General features: G+C 41.4%; 1 protein-coding gene across 1 annotated transcript; it reads left to right on the top strand.

Annotated features, from left to right (window-relative positions):
- The first annotated feature begins 1,235 nt into the window (after positions 1-1,235).
- Positions 1,236-21,501, top strand: LOC127571920 (scavenger receptor cysteine-rich type 1 protein M130-like). The gene is made up of 9 exons (XM_052018668.1): positions 1,236-1,314; positions 6,204-6,518; positions 10,431-10,742; positions 16,075-16,396; positions 17,127-17,437; positions 18,273-18,596; positions 19,175-19,306; positions 21,193-21,279; positions 21,362-21,501. The coding sequence occupies exons 1-9, from the start codon at positions 1,236-1,238 to the stop codon at positions 21,499-21,501; spliced, it is 2,022 nt and encodes a 673-aa protein (XP_051874628.1).
- Positions 21,502-24,580: the final 3,079 nt, after the last annotated feature.

Below are 24,580 nucleotides of genomic sequence, written 5' to 3'. Positions count from 1 at the left end.
CTATGAATGTCGAGGAGATGAGACCATACTCTGGGATTGTGCAACTACACCAAGAAATGAACACAACTGCACGCCTGGAAGTGCTGTAAGCGTTGTTTGTTCAGGTAGGTGCTTCATTGATTTATACAGCTGAATTCAGGTAGTGGAGAGAACTGACAACAACATTTGTAAACAATGTATTAATCTCGATATCTTTGCTCTTTAAATGCAAACTCTTGTAAGGAAAGCGAATGAATTAAAATCAAAGAGGCAGGCTACAACAGCATTCTGTCGTGTTTGGATGGAGGGGCGCTGAAAGTGAAGCTGCAATGGTCCATTCCTGTCACATTACGTTATTATTTAGCTCGGCACTGCCATTTGCAAATTTAGGTTACCAGGTGCTTCTTAGCCAAACCCAATGGAAGTGAAAGCAATAACATTTCTCAGAGACGGATCCCAACTATAGAAATACCGTAAATACCTGAGCTGACAAAATCTTTTATAGTCTTCACAGCTTCGGCCGTCTTGTTTACATGGATGAAGTCAAATTACTCTACTTCACACCCAAATCCCAAACAGGTCGGCGACAGTGTCCTTGCCTCTTCACTGAACGTGGATCATAACTAATATCGGTACACCATCACCATCATTCACCTGTCTCTAATTACCCTCACATCAAACAGTTTATTTTCAGACTTCACTTATTTCGTGTAATTGAAGTTTGCGTCCAATGAACGTATTATAGTACCAAGCTGGCGTACTTTTCTTGGTGATTCGTGAAGTATTCGTAATTTTATTTCTCTGTAGGATTTCCCCTTACACTGATTGGCTGCATTGGCATTTTATCCTGAACTCACGTTGTTATTTTCAGGACGTTATGAGTCACCAATGGTTAGGCAGCTTCACGTGGCATGTTCCCTTGTTAGTAAAGATGATACAGTGATTTTCCTTTTATTAACCATGCAGTCTCAATTCGCAAGTCCCCAGAAAATGTGGTATCCCATGGCTTCATGCAGCATGACCTCGGCTTCATTCCGGCATGGACTGATAATCAACAATCAGACCACAAAAACGAAAGTAAAACCTCCTCTCCAACAACGCAACAATATTACCTCCAACGTTTGTCATTCAGTGGTGTTTTCATAAGCTATTATCACACTATTAAAAGAGACACAAGGGACTGCCGATGATGGACATCTGCAGCAACACACAAAAAGCTGGAGGTATTTAACGAGTCAGGCAGCATCTATGGAAGGATGAATAATACAGTGATGCTGGAGGAACTCAGCAGGCCGGGCAGTATCCGTAGAGAAGAGCAGATGGCCAACGTTTCAGGTCAGGGCCATTCTTCAAGACTGAAGATAGAAAAATTAGAAACCCAATATATAGGAGGGAAAAGCAGAACAGTGATATCGACGTTTACCGCCTGCTTTCCTCCACGGATGCTGCCTGGCCTGCTGAGTTCCTCCTGCTTCACCGTGTTTTTCATCCAGATTCCAGCATCTGCAGTCCTTTGTCTCTCAATATATGGAAGGAAATGGACAGTCGACGTTTCGCGTCGTGACCCTTCATCTGGACTAAATGAAGGGTCGCGACCCGAAACGTCGACTATCCATTTCCCTCCGTAGACACTGCCTGACCCTCAGAGTTCCTTCAACTTTTTGTGTATTATCCCACCATTGACTAGCAATTCCAACCACAGAAATACTTTGGCTCCAATGCAGGTCAGTGCTCGAAATACTGCCTCACCTCCTGACATCTGAAGGTACAACTCAGACCATTGTTGCAACACCATCCATTTTGTTGTACGAATGCAGTTCCAACAACTCTCAAAATACTCAACAGCATCCAGGCAATGTAGTCTAATTCGTTGGAACTCCATGCACCATCCGAAACTAGATCTAAAGCAACTCTCAAACAAACGGTATCAGACAGGAAGTTCGGATGGTGGATTGGTGCAGGTAAATACAACAAGATATACTTTCACCTCCAACTTGAACATTATGGATCCTGACAGAAAACAGTCAGTCGCTCTTCAATTGGCGTTGATCTGGAACTCCCTGCCAGAAGCAGCGTGAAGGCACCTTGGATTGCAGAAATTCAAGCAGGCGGATCACCATCACTTTGTCAAGAGCAGGAATCAATAGCGCATTCAATAGCTTTGCCAGCTTCTCCCAGTTCCATCTCAAAAAGAATAAAAGATCTCCCCAAACAAGGAGACTTTTATTACTTGTTACTTATTATCTTCTGACTGCTGTCTTTCTGTGGGGAAGTTTTGGATGCTGCTTTGCAGTGAACTTATGTTTTGTGAACGAAGTTGTGGCCCAGATTCCAGAATTCTGCCAAATGATTCCTGGTTTTATTCCCGCTATCAGTTATCTATTCTCTGCCTCATTTGTTGTTCAATGAACTTCAAAGCAGCCGGGAGGAACAGTAAATCTTGTACAGTGCAGATGCGTTATAGGCTTCCTGAATTATAATGAACAAATTCAGATAAAAAAGAAAATTTCCAGCACCTTTGTTTCAGATTTCAAACATACACGGTATCATATTTTGATAATTTGGGATTATTATCCGCTCTCTCCATTTACAACTTCTTGATGTGGTTATTCTGTTCTTTTATTGTTCCATGAAGCCCTGGTTTACCATTATATATTACTTGATACTTCAGTCTGTGAGCGGTGCTGGTAGGTTATCTAATTATAGTCAGTTCCTTACTGCCGTTGATCAGGTGCGGTAAGCCAACATCTCGTGCCGTGGGTGTCGTTCCAATAAAGAGACCTGCAAATCTATTGGGCAACAGTTTTCATAGTTTTCTCCGTTCATGCCGTCCATGAAGGGACAATAATATATATCCAAGTCATAATGGTAGCCGATATTCCCGGGAAACGGTGACAGTGTTCCCATACGCGCTAGTTATTTTTGTTGGTAATGCATGCGGGTTTGCAATAAACAAGCAGGAAATTGCAGTGCCTTTTCTGGATGACAATTTTTAGTCACATGGCCACAGTGGCGCGGAAAATGTATGTGTAACTTTGTGGATGTATTGCTAACAAAACATTGTCCTAGGTGATACCGATCTTCTGTCGTAGTGTTTGGAGTTGGAATAACATATGGGAACGGAGGATATATTGTCGCAATCCACACTTCCTAGTCTGAGATAGTGAGTGTCCCTCAGGAGCATACGCTGCCAGTGAGCTAATCTTTTACATTTTTCATTTGGTTGGTTCAGTTGATTTTCACATCAGTAGGTTGATGCGCTGAACTGGGAAATTGTAATGCCAGATCATATTAAGTTCAGGTATCTTGTCCCTATCCAGCTGGAAATAGTTTTATCCTGGCACTTTTGCGGAGCACATCTTATTTACCAACTATCAGTCGAATGCTGAATGTTGTGTTTGTCTATCTGCATTCTCATTTATGTTTCATTATTTAGTGGTTGAGCAATGAATTGACGATTATACGATCATTAGATGTAACCTGGTGATGAAAGGAATGTTATCAATGAAACTGTTGAAGATAGCTGGACCAAGGACTCTGTCATATTGCACTCCTGCCGTTAATTCCTGGGGTGGGATGATTGACCTCCAAATAACACAGCCTTCTTCCTTCGTGGAGGTGTGACTCTAAACGTTGGTACATTTTCCTTTGGTGGTTGTTTTATGCCACGGCAGCCAGGGAGTTACTCTCACTTTCCCTCTGGTTTTCATCTCTGATCACTTTGGGCAAAGGCTGCACTGATACCGGCTAAATAGGCTGGAAATCACTGTGAGCAATTTATTTGTCTGTAACTACTTATGACTGGACATGACACGGAAGAGGATCTTCGATTTGTTCTCTTGGTTACAAGAATATATACTTACTGAAATTTCTTTGATATTTGCTTTACAGCATACACATGCACTTGTACTGGATCTTCAGCAGTTTGACGCAGTGTTTTTCCGTTGGAGTGGCCCTGCTCTGTTGTGCACTTCTACATCCCTCATAAACTCATGGTTGATCTTTTTTGCTTGGCATATAATGTTAGGCTGAAATAAATATGTCGAGCAAGGCGTTTGCAGATATATTGGCGCATTGTGAAAGTCGATTTTGACATGACATGTCTGACCCAATGGAACATGCACCAGCTCAGTTTTATTTAATCTTGAGTCTCATTTGACACTATTAGTCAATTTCCTTCTGCTGCGTTCAACTTTTTCCAGCCATTCATGCTCTTGTCTTCCTTTCACCTTACTTTATCTGATTATAAACTGTCTGATGTATACACAGTCCACAGCATACACAGACCCCACAAAGCACATTCTACACACAGCCGACAGACACTTTATACACCCCACTCCAAACATACCACCCGATAACCCACACACACAATGCACAGCCCGTGCACACCCTGCCCCACTCACACCCATATATACATCTAACACACACCCAACTTCACACACAAACACCCCACCTCCCCTCACACATCGTCTCTCACACACATTCCACATACACCCTACCACAATATGCTCCTACCCCACAGACATCCCACGTATGCATCCCGTACACCCCACATACACCCCACACTCATCCCACACATATACCTGTCCTACACACATACACTGTCCCACACACACACAGACACACCTCACACATATTCCACACACACACATATTCCATTTGGACCGTAATATCATATTTATATTCAATTTCACAATATAGGAAAAGTAGGAAAATGCAATTTTTTGTGAAGCACATCATTTTTCAAGTGGAATATTGGCTGTCATTAACACTGCTTGTTTGGATCTATGTTGGTGATGGAGAAGGAAGCGGTGGGAGTATTAGTCGAAAAAGATCTGTGCAGAACAAGAGAGAGGATGTGTTGCTGTTAAAGGTAACCAATTAACTGGGAAATTAGTGCTGATAATGTTCAGGAGTTGCAGTCGTTACTAATGCAGTAATTCGTCTTGCAGTATTGCCACAGGTCGACAAGAGAAAGGAAACAGCTAACGATAACTGGGGCAAGAACTCTGCCATATGGAATTACTGCCGTGAATTCCTGGAGGGATGAATCACCTCCAAATAACACATCCTTCTTATTTCGTGGACTCCAAACATTGCTACGTTTTATTTTGGTGCTCATACACGGTTCTTTTACACCACGACAGCCAGGGAGTTACTCTCACTTTACTCCTGGATTACATTCCTACTCATTTTAGGTGAAGGCTGCACTGATCCTGCCAAAGTAGTCTCGAAATCACTGTCAGCGATGTAATCGTCTGTAACAACTTATGACTGGACTTGACGAGAAAGATCTTTCATTTGTTTTCTTGGTTACATGATTACTTACTTATGTCAATGTATTTTATATTTGCTTTTCAGCATGCACATACACTTGGACTGGAACTTCACCAGTCTGACTCAGTGTTTTCCGGGAAGTGTGGCCCTGCTCCGCCATGCCCTTCTATATCCCTCAAACACTCATGGTTGATCTCTTTGCTTGAAATGTAACTTTAAGCTAAAAATATGGCGAGAAAGGCGTTTACAGATTGTCGTGGCGTTTTATAGATGACCAAATTGAGATAACGTATCTCATCCAATGGATCAGTTTTATTTAATATTGATGCATGTTTGACACTATTGATCAATTACCTTATCCTGCGCTCAGCGTTCAGCGGCCATTCATGCTCGTGTATTCCTTTCACCTTTCTTTCTCTGATTATTAAAACTTGGTTTTATATTTAGCTTTCCTCGGTTTTGATAAAAAGAAAATTATAATGGAGCTAACATTGACTTTCCCAAGCCCTGGTCTACTTGTTCAGTACTCGCAGCATCTTCTGATTCCATTTTAGCTTTTCATGTTGGGCCGTAGTTTGGTATGGATTTGATAAACACTCAGCAGATGACCTATTTCTTCATCCATTACAATATTCCTGTTATCTTCCACGCGTCCTTTACTTTATCCTGCCATTTGGACAAGTGAGTTTCCTCTTGCATTACTCAAACAACAATTCTTCTTTGCAGTGACGCTGCAATGGGGCGTTTCTTTTGGCAGCATTAGACAGACGTGCAGGACTTATCTTTGAAGATGACCACGTATGGATAAGACGTTTAGATCTAAAGGCTATGCAGAGTTTTTCTTGTTGAAGTCTACTATTTTTCTGGGACAAGGTTTTATCAAGGAATGCATTTCCAAATGGACCATATAACAGCTCGTTTTTTTTTTCTTTCTTTTTACTTCAAAGGTCAAAAAGGGCCGCGGTTAGTTGGTGGCAAGGACGACTGTTCAGGTAGAGTGGAAATACTAAGGGGCGAAACCTGGGGAACGGTCTGCGATTCTTACTGGGATTTAGAGGATGCGGCTGTCGTCTGCAATCATCTCCGTTGTGGAACTGCGATATCTGCGCCTGGAGGAGCATTCTTCGGTGAGGGAAATGGTTCGATATGGAACGATATCAATGAATGTCGGGGCAACGAGATGCGTTTGAATGATTGCCCAATTGCATTATGGGGACAACATCCATGCACACACAAAAATGACGCCAGCGTTATCTGTTCCGGTAGGTGATTTGCCGTTAAGTATCAGGCATGATTATAATAATAATAACTCGCTTGCAGGAATTAACGCTGGACTATGAACATTGTCGTTTCCAATGTGTATTAGAATACTATTGGAGTTATACCACTACAATGGTATCATCTGCAACTTGTAGATGCAGTTAGAGCCGAATCTGGCCACACAGTCGTGAGTGCATGATTAATAGAGAAGGTAGCTGAGAACTCAGTCTGGTGGGGCACCATTGTTGAGAATAATCTAACCGGAGGTGTTGGTGCCTATCCTTACTGATTGCGGTCTATTATTCAGTAAGTCAATGACCCAGTTACAAAAGGAGGTGTTGAGTCCCAGGTGTCCGAGTTTGATGATGAGTTTGCTTGCAATTATAGCATTGAAGGCGGAGCTGTAGTCAATAAACATTAGTCCAACATAGGTGCCTTTGCTGTCCAGATGCTCCAGAGTTCAGTGTTGAGACAAGGAGATTCCGTATGCTGTAGACCTATTTCGGCGGAAGGCTTATTACAGGTAGTCGAGGTTGTCTGGGATGCTGGAGTTAATGCGGACCATGACCAACCTCTCGAAGCACTTCATGATGGTGGATGACAAAGCCTCTGGGTGGTGGTCATTAATGCACGTAACCTTGTTTTTATTAGGTACGGGGATGATAGTGTTCTTATTAAAGTGGTGGTAACCTCAGATTGACGTAGGAAAAGGTTAAAAATATCTAAAATACCACCATCATCTGTTCTTCAAAGGATCTAAAAAAATGGCCAGGGACACCATCTGGGCCATTTTGAATTATTTCCCACCGCTATTTCTGATGATTTCATGTCAGGTATTTAGATTTACTCCCTCCGTATACTTTAATAGGTCTGAGGACAATTTCCGTATTCTCCTTTATTTATGATTGCATCCCACCCCTGACGGCCGTGCAGCCTGCACGCAATGGAGTGTACTCTGTGGTCTCTGTGCTCAAGAGCCTTGAAACGAAATACCCTGAAGTGCTCTTCATCATTGCCGGTGACTTCGACCAGGCCAACTTCAAGAAGGAATTGCCAAAATACTAGCAGCCTGTTTCCTGTCCCAGCAGGGGCCCAAATATGCTTGACCATAACGATATAATTATTAAAGATGCCTACAAAGCCATCCCAGCCCGGTTGTGAGTTCAGAACAACTGCAGAAAGTTTTTAACTCACACCACAATGTAAATAAAATTGGTTTAAGCACAATTGTTGTAATTATATAATAGTCTTTCCTGGGCTGTAATTATTGAGTGATCCCAGACTTATGAAATAGAAGGCCAAGCTGTCTGTAAAATGTAACATAATATGGCAAACTGTCGATGCGATACAGTATAATGTACTTGAGAAACGAATTAAAGAAAGACTGAAACTAACAACCAATTGAAAGATAATATAAGTGAATACTTCATAACACAACAGTCTGAAATCATACGGGTTATTTTCTGAGAAGTACGAATCTTCTCATCATTAATATATCAAACAATATTACCATGGGGGCAGAGAGGACAGTATGGAATTCTGTCTTTTGGCATACCTCAAACTAGTTATAAAGTGTTAAACTTGGAAGTTCCCACTAGCACCTTTCCATCTCCCTCGGTCTCAATTTTCTGGGAGGGTGCACCTCAAAGCACATCTTTGAAAACATCCAGGACAACGTCCTTACGTGCCCGGCGTCAATTTTCATTTGATAAGATTCACGTGAAACGACATGCGACACCAAAGATGCTGTGCAATGGAAACCGATTGGCGTTCACACAATACTGAAGAAGCCATTAAGAAAGTGTATGCTAATTTTCTTTCTTAATAAAACCGAATATTGCAGAGGTCCATGCACTAATTATAAACTTTAATAACGAATTATTTATTTTTAATAATGGAATTAATATCATCTATTTTAACCTGATTCTTTAAATATACATGGAAATTAACGAAATATAGCAATACGAATTGTCACGAACCAGCAACAAAAGAAACACACTGAGCATAATTTAGTGTTAAAAACTATTTTATTAATCACTACTTATGATAATACGTAAAATAAAAGTAAAAATGTTAGTATGTTAGAATTCAAAAATGTTAAACCTCGAACGTTAACCCCAAAACTAAACTCGTCGTGTGTGTGTGTGACAAAGTCCAAAACTCCCAGTTCCGGAATGGTTCTTAAAGTTCAGTTCCGCAAGCCATAAGGTGAAACATGAGCAAGGGCTTCTTCAACAACCACCGTTGTTTGAAGATAAGATGTAGATGTAGAAAAACATAGAGAGAGTACATCCGAAATCCAAATGTTCCACGATGGAACCCAAACGACACTTCAGTGTTTACTCGGTAGTGACTTCCTCACCCCGAAAAGCATCCGAACCGTGGTCGTCCACACACAAATACCTGTTTCCTTCTACAGGTCAGCAACAAAGTGAACTCCACCGGATTACTTCCTACTTCCATACATGGATTTCAGTGGCAAACACAGTTATTGTTTCTCATCCATCGATAGAGAAAACAAGCAGGCTGGTGTCTCTCTCCCTTCTCTCTCTCTCTCCTTCTTCTTCTTCTAACCTCTTCAACAACGTCATTACGTCCTTAATCTTCTATTGACGTAAGCACGCCCCACACACTCAGACACACACACTCTCTATCTTAAAGGGACTTTCACTGAGTCCGTAACAGAATGCAAGGGAAATAATTACTATATTCAAATAATGTAATCATATAATAATAAATGAATGACGAACAGACTTATCATGTTAAGTACCGAATCTTCATGAGGAAAAAATCAATAATTACTAAGTGTATTATAATTATTTATAATGCACACGTGATAGTATTTCATAATCAAAACTGCAGCATTTAGTTTTGCCAATGATAAACAATAATTTCCAGGTTATGAATACAACAAATTAATTGAAATAATTCAAACCCATATATAGAAATTGAACTTCAGGGAGTTTTCATCGTAATTGCAACGTCGATTTTTTTTTCAGTGCCTCTGTTGTGCATATATGAGCCGAAACGGACAGATAAGGTGTTTAACAAATCAAGTAAGGACAACAGATTAGCCTGACCAGAGGCGTTTAAAGCAGAGCTGGCCGATGGTCATCGAAAGGCACAAAGATTCTGATATACTCATTGAATTAAGGGACAACATAAGAGTCAGACAGCGAGAAGACAAAATAAGCAGATTTACTTTCGTAAAGGAATGAATGATGGAGGGAATTCGGAAACGGGGTTCCGTGAAAAAAGAGTCCCTTGAATCTAACACATGCCTGTACACAGAATAATGAAAGGCAGTTGATAAAGTTATTAGAATTTAAAGTGGCATGTTAGCGTTTAATTCACCCAGAATAGATCATAACAAAGAGGAATATTTTCTCCAGCTGTGTGAAAAGATGCGTTGACTATCTCTGTTCCTATTTACAACTTGGAGGGAGCCAAGCCTTGTGACGGATTAAAGTACTGTAGAAGGAATCAATAAGGTATTATTAGAATCTAGTTTTGTCTTCAGGGTGCAGTTTTGAGAGAGAGGAGTAAACAACATATATTGGCAGCTATGTCTTTGCTTATGTTCTGAGGACATATTCCTGGTATCACCCCTTCGGGCTTCATGAATCTCCGGCCATCCATCTTTCCGAAGGAGCCTGAATAATCACGTTACTTGTCGTCTATCAGTAAATAACTTCCCTTTGACGACGGCAGTTCGGACATATACTTTGGTTAAAAAGTTAGCTGTTCATTCTGTTTCTTTCTGATATCGACTATGAAGTTTATTTGCACCAGTTTGTAAGTTAATTAATTTTGGCCTACTTCGGCTCCCCAATGATATGGACGTGTAACTTCTGGTTACAATATGCTGCTGTGAAATATTGAATGACATGGATTACCCTGTTATATTTTTACAGTTGATCGTTGGCAGTTGCGACTGGCTGATGGACAGGGCCGTTGCGATGGCCGAGTGGAGGTTTATTACGCCGGCGTCTGGGGCAGAGTAACTGACGGGCTGTGGGATTTCAAAGATGCAGATGTGGTATGCAGACAGCTGAGCTGTGGCTCCGCAATAAATGTTTACAACCACTCGAAGTATGGAATTGGGAAAGGACCAGTGTTAATGAACAATGCCAGTTGCAATGGGAGTGAACCCCACCTCTGGAACTGCACGTTCACGCAACATAATCATTTATCTGTCGGTGATGATGTTGGCGTGTTTTGTTCTGGTATGAACGTTTTTTTTACTTCAGAAAATATCTGTTCTGTACATTCATAAGATAAGATACCTTTATTAGTCACATGTACATCTAAACACACTGTGAAATACATCTTTTGTGTAGAAAGTTCTGGGGGCAGCCCGCAAGTGTCGCCACGCTCCCGGCGCCAACATAGCATGCCCGGAACTTCCTAACCCGTACGTCTTTGGAATGTGGGAGGAAACCGGAGCACCTGGAGGAAACCCACGCAGACACAGGGAGAACGTACAAACTCCTTACAGACAGCGGCTGGATTTGAACAGTCGCTGGTGCTGTTATAGCGTGACATTGATTTCGGACAATGGCAACCAACGGTATAATCCATGATTGGAAACAAAAAATAAACAAAACAACAAGAATTGCTGGAAATCTGAAACAAAATCGAAAACATTGAAAACTCTCAGTAGGTCAGGAAACATCCGTGCAAACGTAAACAGATTTAACGCTTCGGGACAAAATCCATTCATCAGAACTGGGAACGTGAGGGGAAAGGTTTTTTCAGCTGCAGATTGGCTGGAGTTGGTATGGACAGGATCAGAAATGGTTTCGAAAGGGGAGGGGCGGGTGTCTTGGACGAATCCGATGTTAGAACAGTACGGAGCAGGAATAGGAACTTCGGCCCATGATGTTCCATTACATTCCCCGGTTGATTATGTGCCTGTCTATATGCCTCTTAAATATTACTATCATATCTATTTCCGCCACTTCTTCTGGCAGCGTGTTCCAAGCACCTACCACTCTCTGTATCAAAACTTACTTTCACAATCTCCTGGAACATCCCCCATCATCGAACAGCTATTGATAGTCCACCCTTGTAAAAATACTATGACTATCTACCTTATCTATTCCACGGAAATTTATACACTTCTATGAGGTCGCCGCTTAGCCTACGACGCTCCAGAGAAAACAATCTAAGTTTGTCAAGCTTCCCCTTATGACTAATACTCCCGAATACAGCATCCTCGCAAGCATCTCCTACACCCTCTCCAAATGCCTCCTTGTGCTACCAGTAAGGCAGTGACCAGAACTCCACACAATACTCCGAATGTGGACAAATAATGTTTTATACAACTGGAAAATAACCTCATATTTTACGCTCAACACCGCGACAGATGAAGGCAAATATACAGTACATCCTCTTCATCACCATAGCTACTTGCGTTGCCACTTTGGGTAGCTGTTGATTTGCACCTAAAGGTTCATTTGTACATCAATGCTCCTGAGGTCCTGCCAATTACTGTAACTTTCCTCTTACATTTGACGTCGCAAAGTTCAATACCTTATTTTTGTCTGAATTAAATACCATAGAACCGTAAAACCGTAGAACACTACAGCACAGAAAACAGGCTATTCGAAACTTTATTCCGCTAGTCCCATTGATCTGCATGCAGTACATAACCGTCCAGACCTTGACCATCCATGTATCTATCCAATTTATTCTTAAAACTTAAGAGTGAGCCCGCATTTACCACGTCAGGTGGCAGCTCGTTCCACACTACCACCACTCTAAGTGAAGAGGTTCCCCCTAATGTTACCCCTAAACCTTTCCCCTTTCACCCTAAAGCTATGTCCTCTCGTACTTATCTCTCCTAATCTAGGTGGAAAGTGCCTAGTCGCATTAACTCTGTCTATACCCCTCATAATTTTGTAAACTATCAAATCTCCCCTCATTCTTCTATGCTCCAAGGAATAAAATCCTAATCTGTTCTATCTCTCCCTGTAACTCAACTCCTGAAGACCCGGAAACATTCTCGAAAATCTTCTCTGCACTCTTTCAATCTTACTGATATCCTTCCGATAGCTGGTGACCAGAACTTCACACAATACTCCAAATTTGGCCTCACCAATGTCTTATACAACCTCACCATAACACCCCAACTCCTATATTCAATACTTTGACTTATGAATGCCAGGATGCCAAAAACCTTCTTTACAACCCTGTCTACCTGTGACGCCACTTTCAGGGAATTATGTATCTGAACTCCCAGATCCCTTTGTTCCTCCGCACTCCTCAGTGCCCTACCATTTATTGTGTATGTCCTACTTTGACTTGTCCTTCCAAAATGCCACACCTCACACTTCTCTGCATTAAATTTCATCTGCCATTTTCTGGACCATTTTTCCATTTGGTCCTGATCCCTCTGCAAACTTTGGAAGTCCATCTGTCATTTCTCTGCCAAGATTTTCAACTGCTCTATATCCTGCTGAATCCTTTGAAAACCGACTTTACTATCCAGAAACCTACTCAACTGCCCATCAACATTTTTCAACCAAGTCATTTATATATTTGAAAATCAGAAATAACAGGGGCCCCAGCACTAACCCCTGCGGTGCCACACTGGTCACAGACTCCAGTCAGCATAAGCCTCCTCCACCACTACTCTCTGTCTTCTATATCCAACCCGATTTTGAATCCAATTGACCAAGTCTCCATCGATTACACGCGCATTAATCTTCTACCTAAGCCTACAATAGGGGACTTTGTCTACAGCTTAACTAAAAGTACTTGTATTTAACGTCCACTCTCATCAATCATCTCTGGCACCTCCTCAAAAAACGAAAGCAAGTTTGTAATGCATGATCTTGTCGCACAACGTCATGCTGACTATCTCTAATAAATCTATTATTTTACAGATGTGATTATATCCTATCCATAAAATTCGTTTCCAATAATTTCCCAACCACTATTCTAAGTGTCACTGGCCTATAATTTTTGGTTTGTTTCTATGGCCCTTCTTGAACAGTAGAACATCGTTGGCTACGTTCCAGTCTTCTGCGCAGTCGCCTGTGGCCAAAGAGGATTCAAAGATCTAAACCCAGACCCCAGTCTCCACTTTTGCCTCTGTCACTAACCCAGTATAGATAACATCTGGCTCTGGGGATGTATCCACCTGAATCTTCTTCAAGAGTCCAAAAACTCCTCCTTCAGGATATCAACATGTTATAGAATATCAGCATACTGAACTCGCCATCCTCCACGTTCTTCTCCTTGGTGAATACTGATGTGAAGTACTCGCATAACGACCTCTTCTGGTTCTAGGCATAAATTCCATTACTAGGCCTTAAATGGTCCTAACATCTCCCTAGTTACCCGCTTATTTTAATGTATGTAAAAATTGTCTTTGATGAACAGCACTCATCAAGGACATTTCAGACCACTTTCACCCTCCTGATACCCCGTTTACGTTATATCCTGTTTTCTTTATATTTCCGAAAGGCACTGTCCGACTTCCTAAAACTTACATATGCTTGCGTTTTCTTTTTGACTAAATTTGCAACATCGTTCATCATCCAAAGTTCCCCAACTTTTCCATAGTTGTCTTTCTTCCTCACAGATACTTGCTGGTCCCAAATTCTGACGAGGTGGCCTTTACATCTCGCATGTCAGATGTGGACTTATCAATTAATAGCTGCTCCCAATTTCTCTCTCGTTCTTTCCTAATACTATTGTAATTAGACTTTCCGCAATTTAACATCTCTCCTGAGGTCGAGCCTTATTCTTATCCATAACTATCTGAAAACTTACGGAGTTTTGACCACTGTTCCCAATATACTCTCTCACTGAAATTGAATAGTTCGGCTAATGAATAAATGAGGGCAAATAAAGAAAGCTAAAACAAATCAAGAGACATCTTCTCGCAGTGAAATGAAAGTCAGAGCTGTTGCTAAACGCAAATCAATGAGAATAGTGCTGGAAATGAACAGCAGATTGGACATTGTCTGACGAGCAAGAATAATTTTACAGCATAAATGGTCTGTACCGATTCACATAGAAACGGTCAGTTTCTTGAAAGAGTTGAAATGGATATTGTCTCCCGAAAGATGCAAAGCGCGAGATGGAAGATGCGGTGTGTTTTCTCAACGTTTGTTTTTAAACGTTGAATTTTATTTATACAGCATGGTAACGGACCTTTCTGGCCGATCGAGTCCGCGCCGGCCATTTAAAGCCGTTGAATGTGAGAGGAAACCAGAGGAAACCCACGCAGACACGGGGAGAACGTACAAACTCCTTACAAACAGCGACGGGAATTGAACCCTGATCGCTGCCGCTGTAATAACGTCACGCTAACCGCTACGCTGCCGTGCCGCCCTTATGTTGGGACTCCTCATTAAATACAGCAGGAGGTTGCATTTGGGTAATTCAGAGTGGATATAAGATGGAAAATTAAAGTGCAATGAAACAACAAGCTTAGTTTCGCCCTTGTCAGGTTCACTCATGTGTTCTGCAAAGTGGTCAGCCAAGCTGTTTGGATTCTCCCCTGCAGAGGTGACCACATTGTTAACACCGAGTACAATGCACGAGATTGATAGAAGTGCAATTGATTCGCTTCTGGAACTGGACGTACTGATCAAGTCTCTGGCTGTTGGGATGCTACAAGCTAAATGAACAGGTGTTTGCATTCCTGCGTCCGTATAGGGAAGTAATTTGGATTCACAACCACTAAACCAATAAAACCGCCCGTCCTACTCTCTCACTGGCAGCAGTGAGATGATGAGACGGCGCTGGGTCGGGATTTAAACATTCAGCATTTACATTGGCTCAGCAGTACCATGACTATGCAACTTGGTCGTGTCCCGAAGGACAAACCTGCAACTCGACAGAGACGTAAAATAAGAAAAAAAAATGCCTTACAGTTGCCCAGTCCACTTGTATGCAGCTCTCAATGATAGTGGTTGTGAGGAACTTTTATCCCAGTAGAGACAAAATGCGGACTTAATACTGAGCAAACCCTTGATTTTTACGTGGCTTGAGTAACAGCCGAATCATATTCTACAGTAATCGTGAATTACGTGATTTAGCACTAATCCGTTCTACCATCGACATGGTTAGAGCACCAATCTGATCTCACTAAGGTGCAACATAGGATACTAAGAGCTGTAGTAATAACAGATAAATGAAGACAAATGGTGTACTCTCTGGTCACATCAAGGCTGTGAATATGTGAATAATAAAACCAGAAAAGGGAAGAAAATACTTAAGAAAGTTTGCATTCTGAAGAAGTGCAGGGAATTCCTGAATAGAATCGAACACCATGCGACCACTAGCCGATATCCCCAGCTCCACGAGGAAAGATTTTCTGATGCGCTGACCACAGTGGGTTGAAGGCACACCTGAAAGAAACCACACAGCAATACCCTATCCCTCTCTTTTCCCATAAATGGCTAATGACTGCTGACTTTGTATTAAATAGTTTATGAAATTGCACACGATAGATATCTGTTCAGACAACACGATTGCGAGCTTTACTCAGACTGCTTCCAGAAAAGGAATGTTTCTAATTGGTATTATTTCGTGCTGCAGATAATATTCCTATAAGACTGGTGGACGGTGGAAGTCGTTGTGCCGGAAGGGTTGAAGTTTACTACAACGGAACCTGGGGAACCGTGTGCGATGATTCTTGGGATTTAACAGATGCCCACGTTGTCTGCCAGGAACTGAATTGTGGGTATGCTGTTAATGCTACGGTTTCCAGTTGGTTTGGTCAAGGTTCAGGTCCTATCTGGCTGGACAACCTGAAATGTTCAGCGAATAATTCGGCCTTGTGGCAATGTCTTCCCAGATCATGGGGCGAGAACGACTGCATTCACAAAGAAGATGCTGGAGTTATATGTTCGGGTGAGCAGTGACTTAAGACATACATATCTTTTTACTCTATGATTAAGTCCAACTTCGATATTCTCTGGTAGGCGATTTCTGTCATGATAACCGTTGAAATTGGTATTATGTTCTGTTATTGCAAAACCACAAACACAAAAAATGATACGATCTATTAACGGCAGAGAAATCGTAGAATATATTCTGGGCGAATATTGCACTATCCATTTGGCTCAATGGATTACGCTCCTGCATGATGTAAAATATCGTAGTTTCAGATCTCTTACCAATGATTTCAATAACGGGGTCAACGCAGGCACTTGAATACAAGGTCGAAGTAATTCTGTCTTGTTGAATGTGTCACCTTGGACTGAGACGTTGCTTCCTGCACTCTCAGTTGGCTTTGACACAACAATGGAAGAAGCTCGGGAAAATTATAAACCGCCTGAAATTTATTCAGCAAAGACCAGTACTAAAACAATTTATCCGTTTATCTAGTTACGACCTTATTGGCACTGAAAGATTGCGCTGCACAAGTTGGTGGTGCATGGCCTGCGACCTTGAGACACTTATGTAAAAACTATCATTCCCTACTTTCTAAAGTAAAATGCATTGACGATTCGTCGCTTCTGAGTTTCAAGTACATTTTAAACACGATTTCGTAGCATAGACGAAGAGCAATATTCTATTCGTATGGTTAATTATTAGCTTGTAACTAAAGCCAAGACTCAAATTTATTCTTTGTCTTCAGATCACAGGGATATAAGGTTGGTGGATGGGAAGAATCCCTGCCAGGGCAGACTTGAAGTTTTCTTTAACGGGACATGGGGCACCGTTTGCTCGGATTCTTTTAACAACGAGAATGCAGAAGTGGTTTGCGCCCAGCTCAACTGCGGCTCCGCAACATCTGTGGAAAACAGTGTGGTATTTGGAAAGGGATCTGGACCGATCTGGCTCGACGATGTGAGATGTCGCGCGGATGACTCTCTTTTATGGCAATGCCCATCCGCACCCTGGGGTCAACATGACTGCAACCACGAAGAGGACGTTGGGGTCATTTGTTCAGGTAATCATTTACAAACGGAGCCACTCGCTTTGGAATACTTCACTCAAGTGATGCGTGGAATTTGTTTTACAGAATCTAAGCCGTCGAAGAACCGAATTGAGGGGAACAGAAAGGAATCGATTCCGTACCCAGTTGCGGAAGATTCTGGTAATTACTAATATGTTAATTATTAAAACCGCGTGTTAAGTATGCATCGACGTATTTCACAGAGCCAATTTTAATGCATGGTATTTATTGTTGTCTCAGAAGGATGCAAACATGTCATTTAATGTCAATACATGAGCACTTTTAATTGCAATATAGGGCACATAGTGGCAAAATCCGCTGCTTGGAAGAAACAATGGAACAATGTTCGTGATTGTTTTGTAATCAGCAGTTGCTGATGGACGGCATTTAGAGAGTATCAGCATGTTTAGCTGTAAAAAGACAGACATCTATGTGTCAGGTGGTACTAAATTATGGATCGGTTGTCCTACGTGACTTCAGGTTTGGATAAAAGTGTACAATGACTTGTTGCATGTCATTTTTATGTTCAGAATTCTAGCATGATGGGACGTGCTTGTCATTTGCTATGCAATGTGGACTTCCCTTATCTGTGTACAGATTTTCTTTCAATAACATCTATCCCATCTATATATCGCATATCAGCATTAGCAGCCTCAGACAGAGTCGATATCTTCTTACCGGCATGTTGACCGTCCACTTCGTTGACCAAATGTAACCAAAAACAGTTAGAATCCCTGAACAGTAACCACATGACTCAGTAGAATAGGTTGAAAGTAAGAGCAGGGTAAGTAAAGTAACAGATACACTGAGAGTTAATTTTAAATTTGTACACGTCCGTCTTTTATTTCAGACCTGAGGCTCGTGGCAGGGTTCAATAATTGCTCTGGAAGGGTTGAAGTGCTCTTCAGTGGAATGTGGGGAACGGTATGCGATGATTCCTGGGATAGCCACGATGCTGCAGTCGTCTGTAGACAACTAAACTGTGGAAAACCAGTCTCGGCTTCCGGCGGGAAGTTTTTCCCCCAAGGAAACGGCACTATTTGGATGGACGAGGTTAACTGCAAAGGAAGTGAGCACTTCCTGTGGGATTGCCAATTTTCTGCAATGGGTCGTCATGATTGTGGACAGAAAGAAGACGTCGGAGTGATATGTTCTGGTCAGTAATCTAAACACTGGGAACCTTTTTGTCAATTCTACACATTGCCTTGATCTATATTAATCTCTGCACCACAACCCTACAAGAAACGCACTGTCTTCATGTTCGGCCTCTTGAAATTAACTATTAGCCACCGCACTCCTCAGATGCTTGTGCCAAACCTCTACTTTCTTCATTTCATGTTTCCACCTCTACATGCCTTCCTTTTTAGATTCTTCTTGCCCCCTATTTTTAACCTGGTGTTTGATAATCTGTCCTGTTACCATTTTACCTTTCATTTGTCCTCTTATGATGCGGTTGTTTTTCGATTTGACATTTTCTAACTACGTTGAACTCTGGAGGAAGAAGAAGCAACAGTGTGAGCTTCGAGTGTAGACAACGCTAACTGAAGTGGGTATTACTTCAAAATGTGAAATTAAAATGTAACATTAGAGTGACCAGAGTTAACATCAAAAAGCCACAAAAGGATGGAAATGCTATTTAATGTAGTCTCGACAATTTCTACCAGATCTGATGGCTGCATCCTGACGTAATGAAAGGAACGCTATGTCTTGTCATATTTATTGTCTTTATTTCAGGTCATCAGCTGAACGCTGCTCCGTTTAGTTACTTCAGAGCCTTCGTTTACGTTATCCCTTGCATTCTGGGTTCCCTTCTGGTCGTCGTTTCACTTTTTCTGGTCAGAAGGCTACGAAGAAACTTCCGGAATGGTTGGTAAATCTATTATCATAAACTTCCATGAGCAATTGGTTCATCTTATACATTCCTTATTAAATGTCAATTTGAACGAACTGAGAGTCTACAAAATACATAAAATAGACTATAAAACGGGACCCAGAATATTGTAGTCTGGGCAGTGTAGGTGTAGATTATGGATCTCAAATTTCACTCCAATAATCTGACTGGAGAATACAAGCTGATAGGTCCACGCAGTTTGGAGGTACTGTTGGATGTGATGTATTTCCGGTCAGATGTTGCAGGAGAGCCCGTCATCTCGCTCTGATGGATGAATTAAAATGCTCCGGAAGGTAACTGGAAGATTATTGTGCAAAATAAAATATTATGGGGCTGGGAACGACATTGCAGATTGATGCGCATAGGAAATAAGCTGATTAACAGAAAACAGTCAGTGGATATAAATGATTCTCTGTGATTGGGATGATGTAAGGAATGTTTGTCACTGGGAATGGATCCTGAGCTTTGCAATTCATATGTGAATTCGATGAAGACGTGACTGTTAATTCTCCTTTATGACACAAGGATGAGTAGGAAAGTAGGTTTTGAAGACAACGCAACGAGTTTATAAAAGGGGAATAGGATAAGTAAACCGACGAAGATCTGGGAAGTGGGACATTATGTGGGAAAATATGAGATTATCCACTCCAGCAGCGAGAAGAAGAAGAACTACATTGTATAAGTGTGGAGAACTTGGAATCTGAGGTGCAGACGGCCAGGTATCTAATGAGGAAATATTGATCAGGCTGAACTTAGATCCGCTGGAGTTTAGGCAGTAGCTGGTGTTTTGATTGAAACAGAAAAAGTTGTTGAGGGTGGATGTAGAGAGAATGTTTTCTCTTGTGCTATAATATAGTATTGGCAGTCATTGTTTAAACCTAAGAGTTTGAATTTGAAGGTAACTGCTTAAAGTTAAGAGCTCGCTTTCCGAAGAGACGATGGAGAAGGTGCTTAATTTCAGATGGTGGTGAGTGTTTCGAATACTCTTCCGGCAAGGTGGGGGGGGGGGGGGGAACATAGTCTACAAATATTTTAAAGGCAGAGGAGGATGGCTAATTAAGAAGGAAAAGTGTGTGTGTGTGTGTGTGTGTGTGTGTGTGTGTGTGTGTGTGTGTGTGTGTGTGTGTGTGTGTGTGTCTGTCTGTGTGTGTGTGTGTGTGTCTGTGTGTATCCTGGAGAGAAACAGTGGTGGAGGGTCTGGTGTGGCTCCCAGAGCGGAAACTGGAGATTACAATCAGATCAGACATTGCTTTACTGAATCATAGAGCAGGCTCAATTGGTCCAGAGACCATCTCCTGCTCCTTATTTATATCGTCCTGTGTAGCTAGAAGCAGAGGTGTTCTGCGCGGTGCCGCAGGCGCGTTTAGCTTGTGTCATTAAAAGTGATTACCAGTTCATGACCACTCTCTGGATTGCAGGAGCTTGCATTGCGTGTGTTCAATGGGATAAATCAATAGAAGGGATTACCAATTTTTTGTTCGCTCGGAAGGTTATTCACCCAAACGACAAATATCAAGAGAATATAGAAACCCCACAGCAGGATAGCAATGACAGGAACCTGGTGATCTGGTTCGTGTCAGATCTATAGGTCCAGCCAGAGCATAGATCCAGGAGTTGATTTTCTCTTGAAAGTGTTCCCAGGCCGTTCCACTGAACATATTGAGACAAAGTGGACATAGAGAAGTCAGAACGGCCCAGAGTTACGTAACCACGTGGGAAATGCATTTACGATAACAATATCAGCAATGAATAAACGCTTAAAGGAACACATGCTGCTCGACCTTAAGGAAAAGAGAAAAATGACAAGCGATATTGCTGTCTACATTTGTTCACCTGATATTTTCCCTTCTTGCTGTTTCAGGCGATGGAAAATGGCAGCCCTCTATGACTGGGTTTCCTGAGCCGTTTTATGAGGAGATCAGTATTCAGGAGTATGGGGCAGAACTCGGTAATTATAATTAAACTGGATATACGCCTTATGTTTCAATGTAAATGCATTATTTTTTAAATTGTTTTCGTTTCCTCAGTAGATTCGAAATCTATCAGCTCGGCGAATAAATTGGAATATTATATGGACAATGATTTGCATGAACACAAAAATGAAAACACAGAAGGTAAGATTGATCGAAGTTCTATCCCACGATACTCCCGTCGGAACAGAGCGAAATAAAGTAAGTCATTTCCTCAGAAACAGACACAAGCACATTACGAACACATCACAAATAAAATAATTGAAATAAAATGAAACAAATACCGAGATTAGGAAGTTAAATTAAAAGAGAGAATGAAAATACTGAGGAATCTTATAGGCAGGTATTATCTACAGAAAGAAAGCTGAGGTAATATTTCAGGTCGAAAACCTTTCATAAGGAGTCTCTTAATCGAAATACAGACTGTTCATATTGCACACTAATCACATTAATATGGACAGTGTAAAACAGATGATTTACGAATACATTTTTGGTTCAAAGCTGCACATTAACTGCTATGTTATTGAGATGGTTGCAACGGTGCCTTATTGTAGACTTTGAGACACCAGTTACTTACCACACCCTCCCCCAAAAAAACTCTCTGCATTCCGATAAAATGGATGATATATTTAAAGACTGGAACAAAGAAATTCTCACTTCTTCCTTCGGGGATTGCCTTATAAAGGCGCGCTGTCAACATTCTTGCCACAGAAGAGTCAAGAACTACCTCTAACAGGAAAGATAGAAAATCATAATTTTGATATGCAATAACTGTATCATCGCAAAATATCCTACTATCATTATTACCGTGGTCAAGTGGACGCGCCATAAAACATAGAACATAGAACAGTACAACGCAGGAACATGCTCACGGTGTTTTCGAACTAACTGAACTCGTAATTAAATGCTTAAATGATCTAATTCCTTCTGCCTACACAGTCTCCATACCCTCCATTCTCTGAGCATTCATGTGCCTATCCAAGACCCCCTGGAATGTTTGTGTCCTATTTCCCTTCACTTCCATTCTTGGCAGCACATTCCATGCACCCACCACTCCTTATGGGAAAAACAGGTCCTGCACATCCCCTTTCAATTTACCTCCTCTCACCACAAATGCATGCTCTTTTGTATTAAACATTTCAGCACTAGGAAAATGATACCAGCTCTCTATCTATGGTCCTCATAATCTGAAAAATTCTATCACGTCTCCCCTCAGACTCCTCATCTCCAGAGAAAACAACCCAAGTCTGTACAACCTCTCCTCATGGTACATACCTTCTAATCCAGGCAGCATCCTGGTAAACCTCTTTTGCACCCTTTCCAAAGCCTCCACATCCTTCTGGACGACCAGAATAGAATGCAGTACTCTCGATGTTGTCTTACTAGAATTTTATAAACTGAAATATAATTTCTAGACTCTTGAAATCAATGCCTCCAATAATGCTATACGCCTTCTTTACCACCCTATCAACCAGTGCAGCCACTTTGAGCGATGGACTTGGAACACAAGATCCCTCTGTGCATCAACGCTGGTCGGGGTCTTGCCATTAACTGTGTACTGTCCCTTTAATTTGATCTCCCGAAGTGCAACACCTCACATTAAACTCCATCTGCCATTTCTTCTCCCATATCTTCAACTAATCTATAAATTGCGGTATCCATTGGAAATCTGCGATACTATTCACAACACCACCAATCTTTGTATCATTTTCGAACTTACTGACATACCCATTCCATATTTTCATCCAGGTGATTTATGTGCATATCACAAAACAGTATAAATCCCGGTACTGATCCCTGTGGAACACTACTAGTCACAGGGTTCCAGCCAGAATAAGTCCCATTGACCATTATACTACGGGTAAGCCAATTCTGAATCCAAACGTCCAAGTTACTGTGGATCACATGCAACTCTGGATGAGCCTCCTATGGCATGAGGACCTTTGTCAAATACCATAATAATTCCACGTAGACAACATCTGTGACTTTACTTAATGAGTCACCTTCCTCACCTCCGCGAAAAACTCAATCAAGTTAGCAAGACACGACTTGCCACACGTAAAACCACGCTGTTCTTGATTAGGTTCTGGTTTTCCGAATGTTCATAAATCCTTTCCTAAGAATTATCTCCAATATCTTCCCTACCACTAATGTGAGACTCTCCGGTCTATCGTTTCCAGATTAACCCTATTTACTTTCTTAAACAACGGAACATTTGCTGTTAGCCAGTCTTTTTAGATCTTGTTTGTGGTTGGAGAGGACACGAAGATCTTGGTCAAGGTCCCAGCAATCTCTTCTCATGCCCTTACGAATACATGGGGTATCTCCCATCAGGCCCTTGGATTTACCTATCGAATTTAATACTCTCGTGCAAAGACCATTCTCATCTTTATCTATAGCCATCTTAAAACCTAACGATTTGTGGTCGCTTTTCTCTAAATGTTCTCACACTGAAAGGTTAGTCACCTGGCCAGGCTCATTCCCAACACCAGGTCAAATATAGCCCCTCCTCTCGTTGGACTATCTACATACCTATTTATAATACCTGTAGGTACTGTGGCTACAAGAGTAGGCCAGAGATTGGGAATCCAAAAGCGGTGAGACACCCAAAGTCTGTTCACCATTTAGGAGTCATGAGCATGATTGATACATTCTACGTGCCTGGATATCAGCAGCTCTTACAATGCTGCTTAATGTCCACAGCAGTTCTGTTGATTGAATGCCACCAGCCTCAATAGTAATTCCTCGCAGCAGCAGAATATTGTGATATCACCGTGTACGAAATGCAAAATGGATTGATTTTCTGTCCAAGGTTACTCCGACAGCAAATTTGAAACAAAGCAAACATATCACCATCTACTATGGCTGCTACAGCAGCGTACTATCAACACTACAGTTTTTTCTCCAATTGGTGTGTAATCTTATTTTGAAATTACATTGCCACCGTTTGCCTTTGGACAAACAATGTTTAGAAGCAGAAGTTTCGCAATAGTTTCACTTGCAGGACTAGAGATATTCAACGTCAAGGCTCACCACAAGGTTTTCAAACGCAATTAGAAATGGAAAAAACATTCTTCACTTGACAGTAACGTCCAGATATTGAAAATGAATGAATAAATAAAAAAAAATAAGTATCGCCTTATGTGATGGGCATGAAATCGATAAAATAACTTTCACGCTTCCAAAGTGAAAGCAGAACTCATCAATATTTAGAACCAAGATCTCACTATTTACGACGTTGAAACGGCATCGCAAATTACTAGAGGTACTCATCATGTC

The sequence above is a fragment of the Pristis pectinata genome, chromosome 6, assembly GCF_009764475.1.
Source record: "Pristis pectinata isolate sPriPec2 chromosome 6, sPriPec2.1.pri, whole genome shotgun sequence".
Taxonomy (NCBI): Eukaryota; Metazoa; Chordata; class Chondrichthyes; order Rhinopristiformes; family Pristidae; genus Pristis; species Pristis pectinata.
The sequence above is the reverse complement of the archived record's forward strand: the minus strand, read 5'-3'. Positions and strand labels throughout refer to the sequence as shown.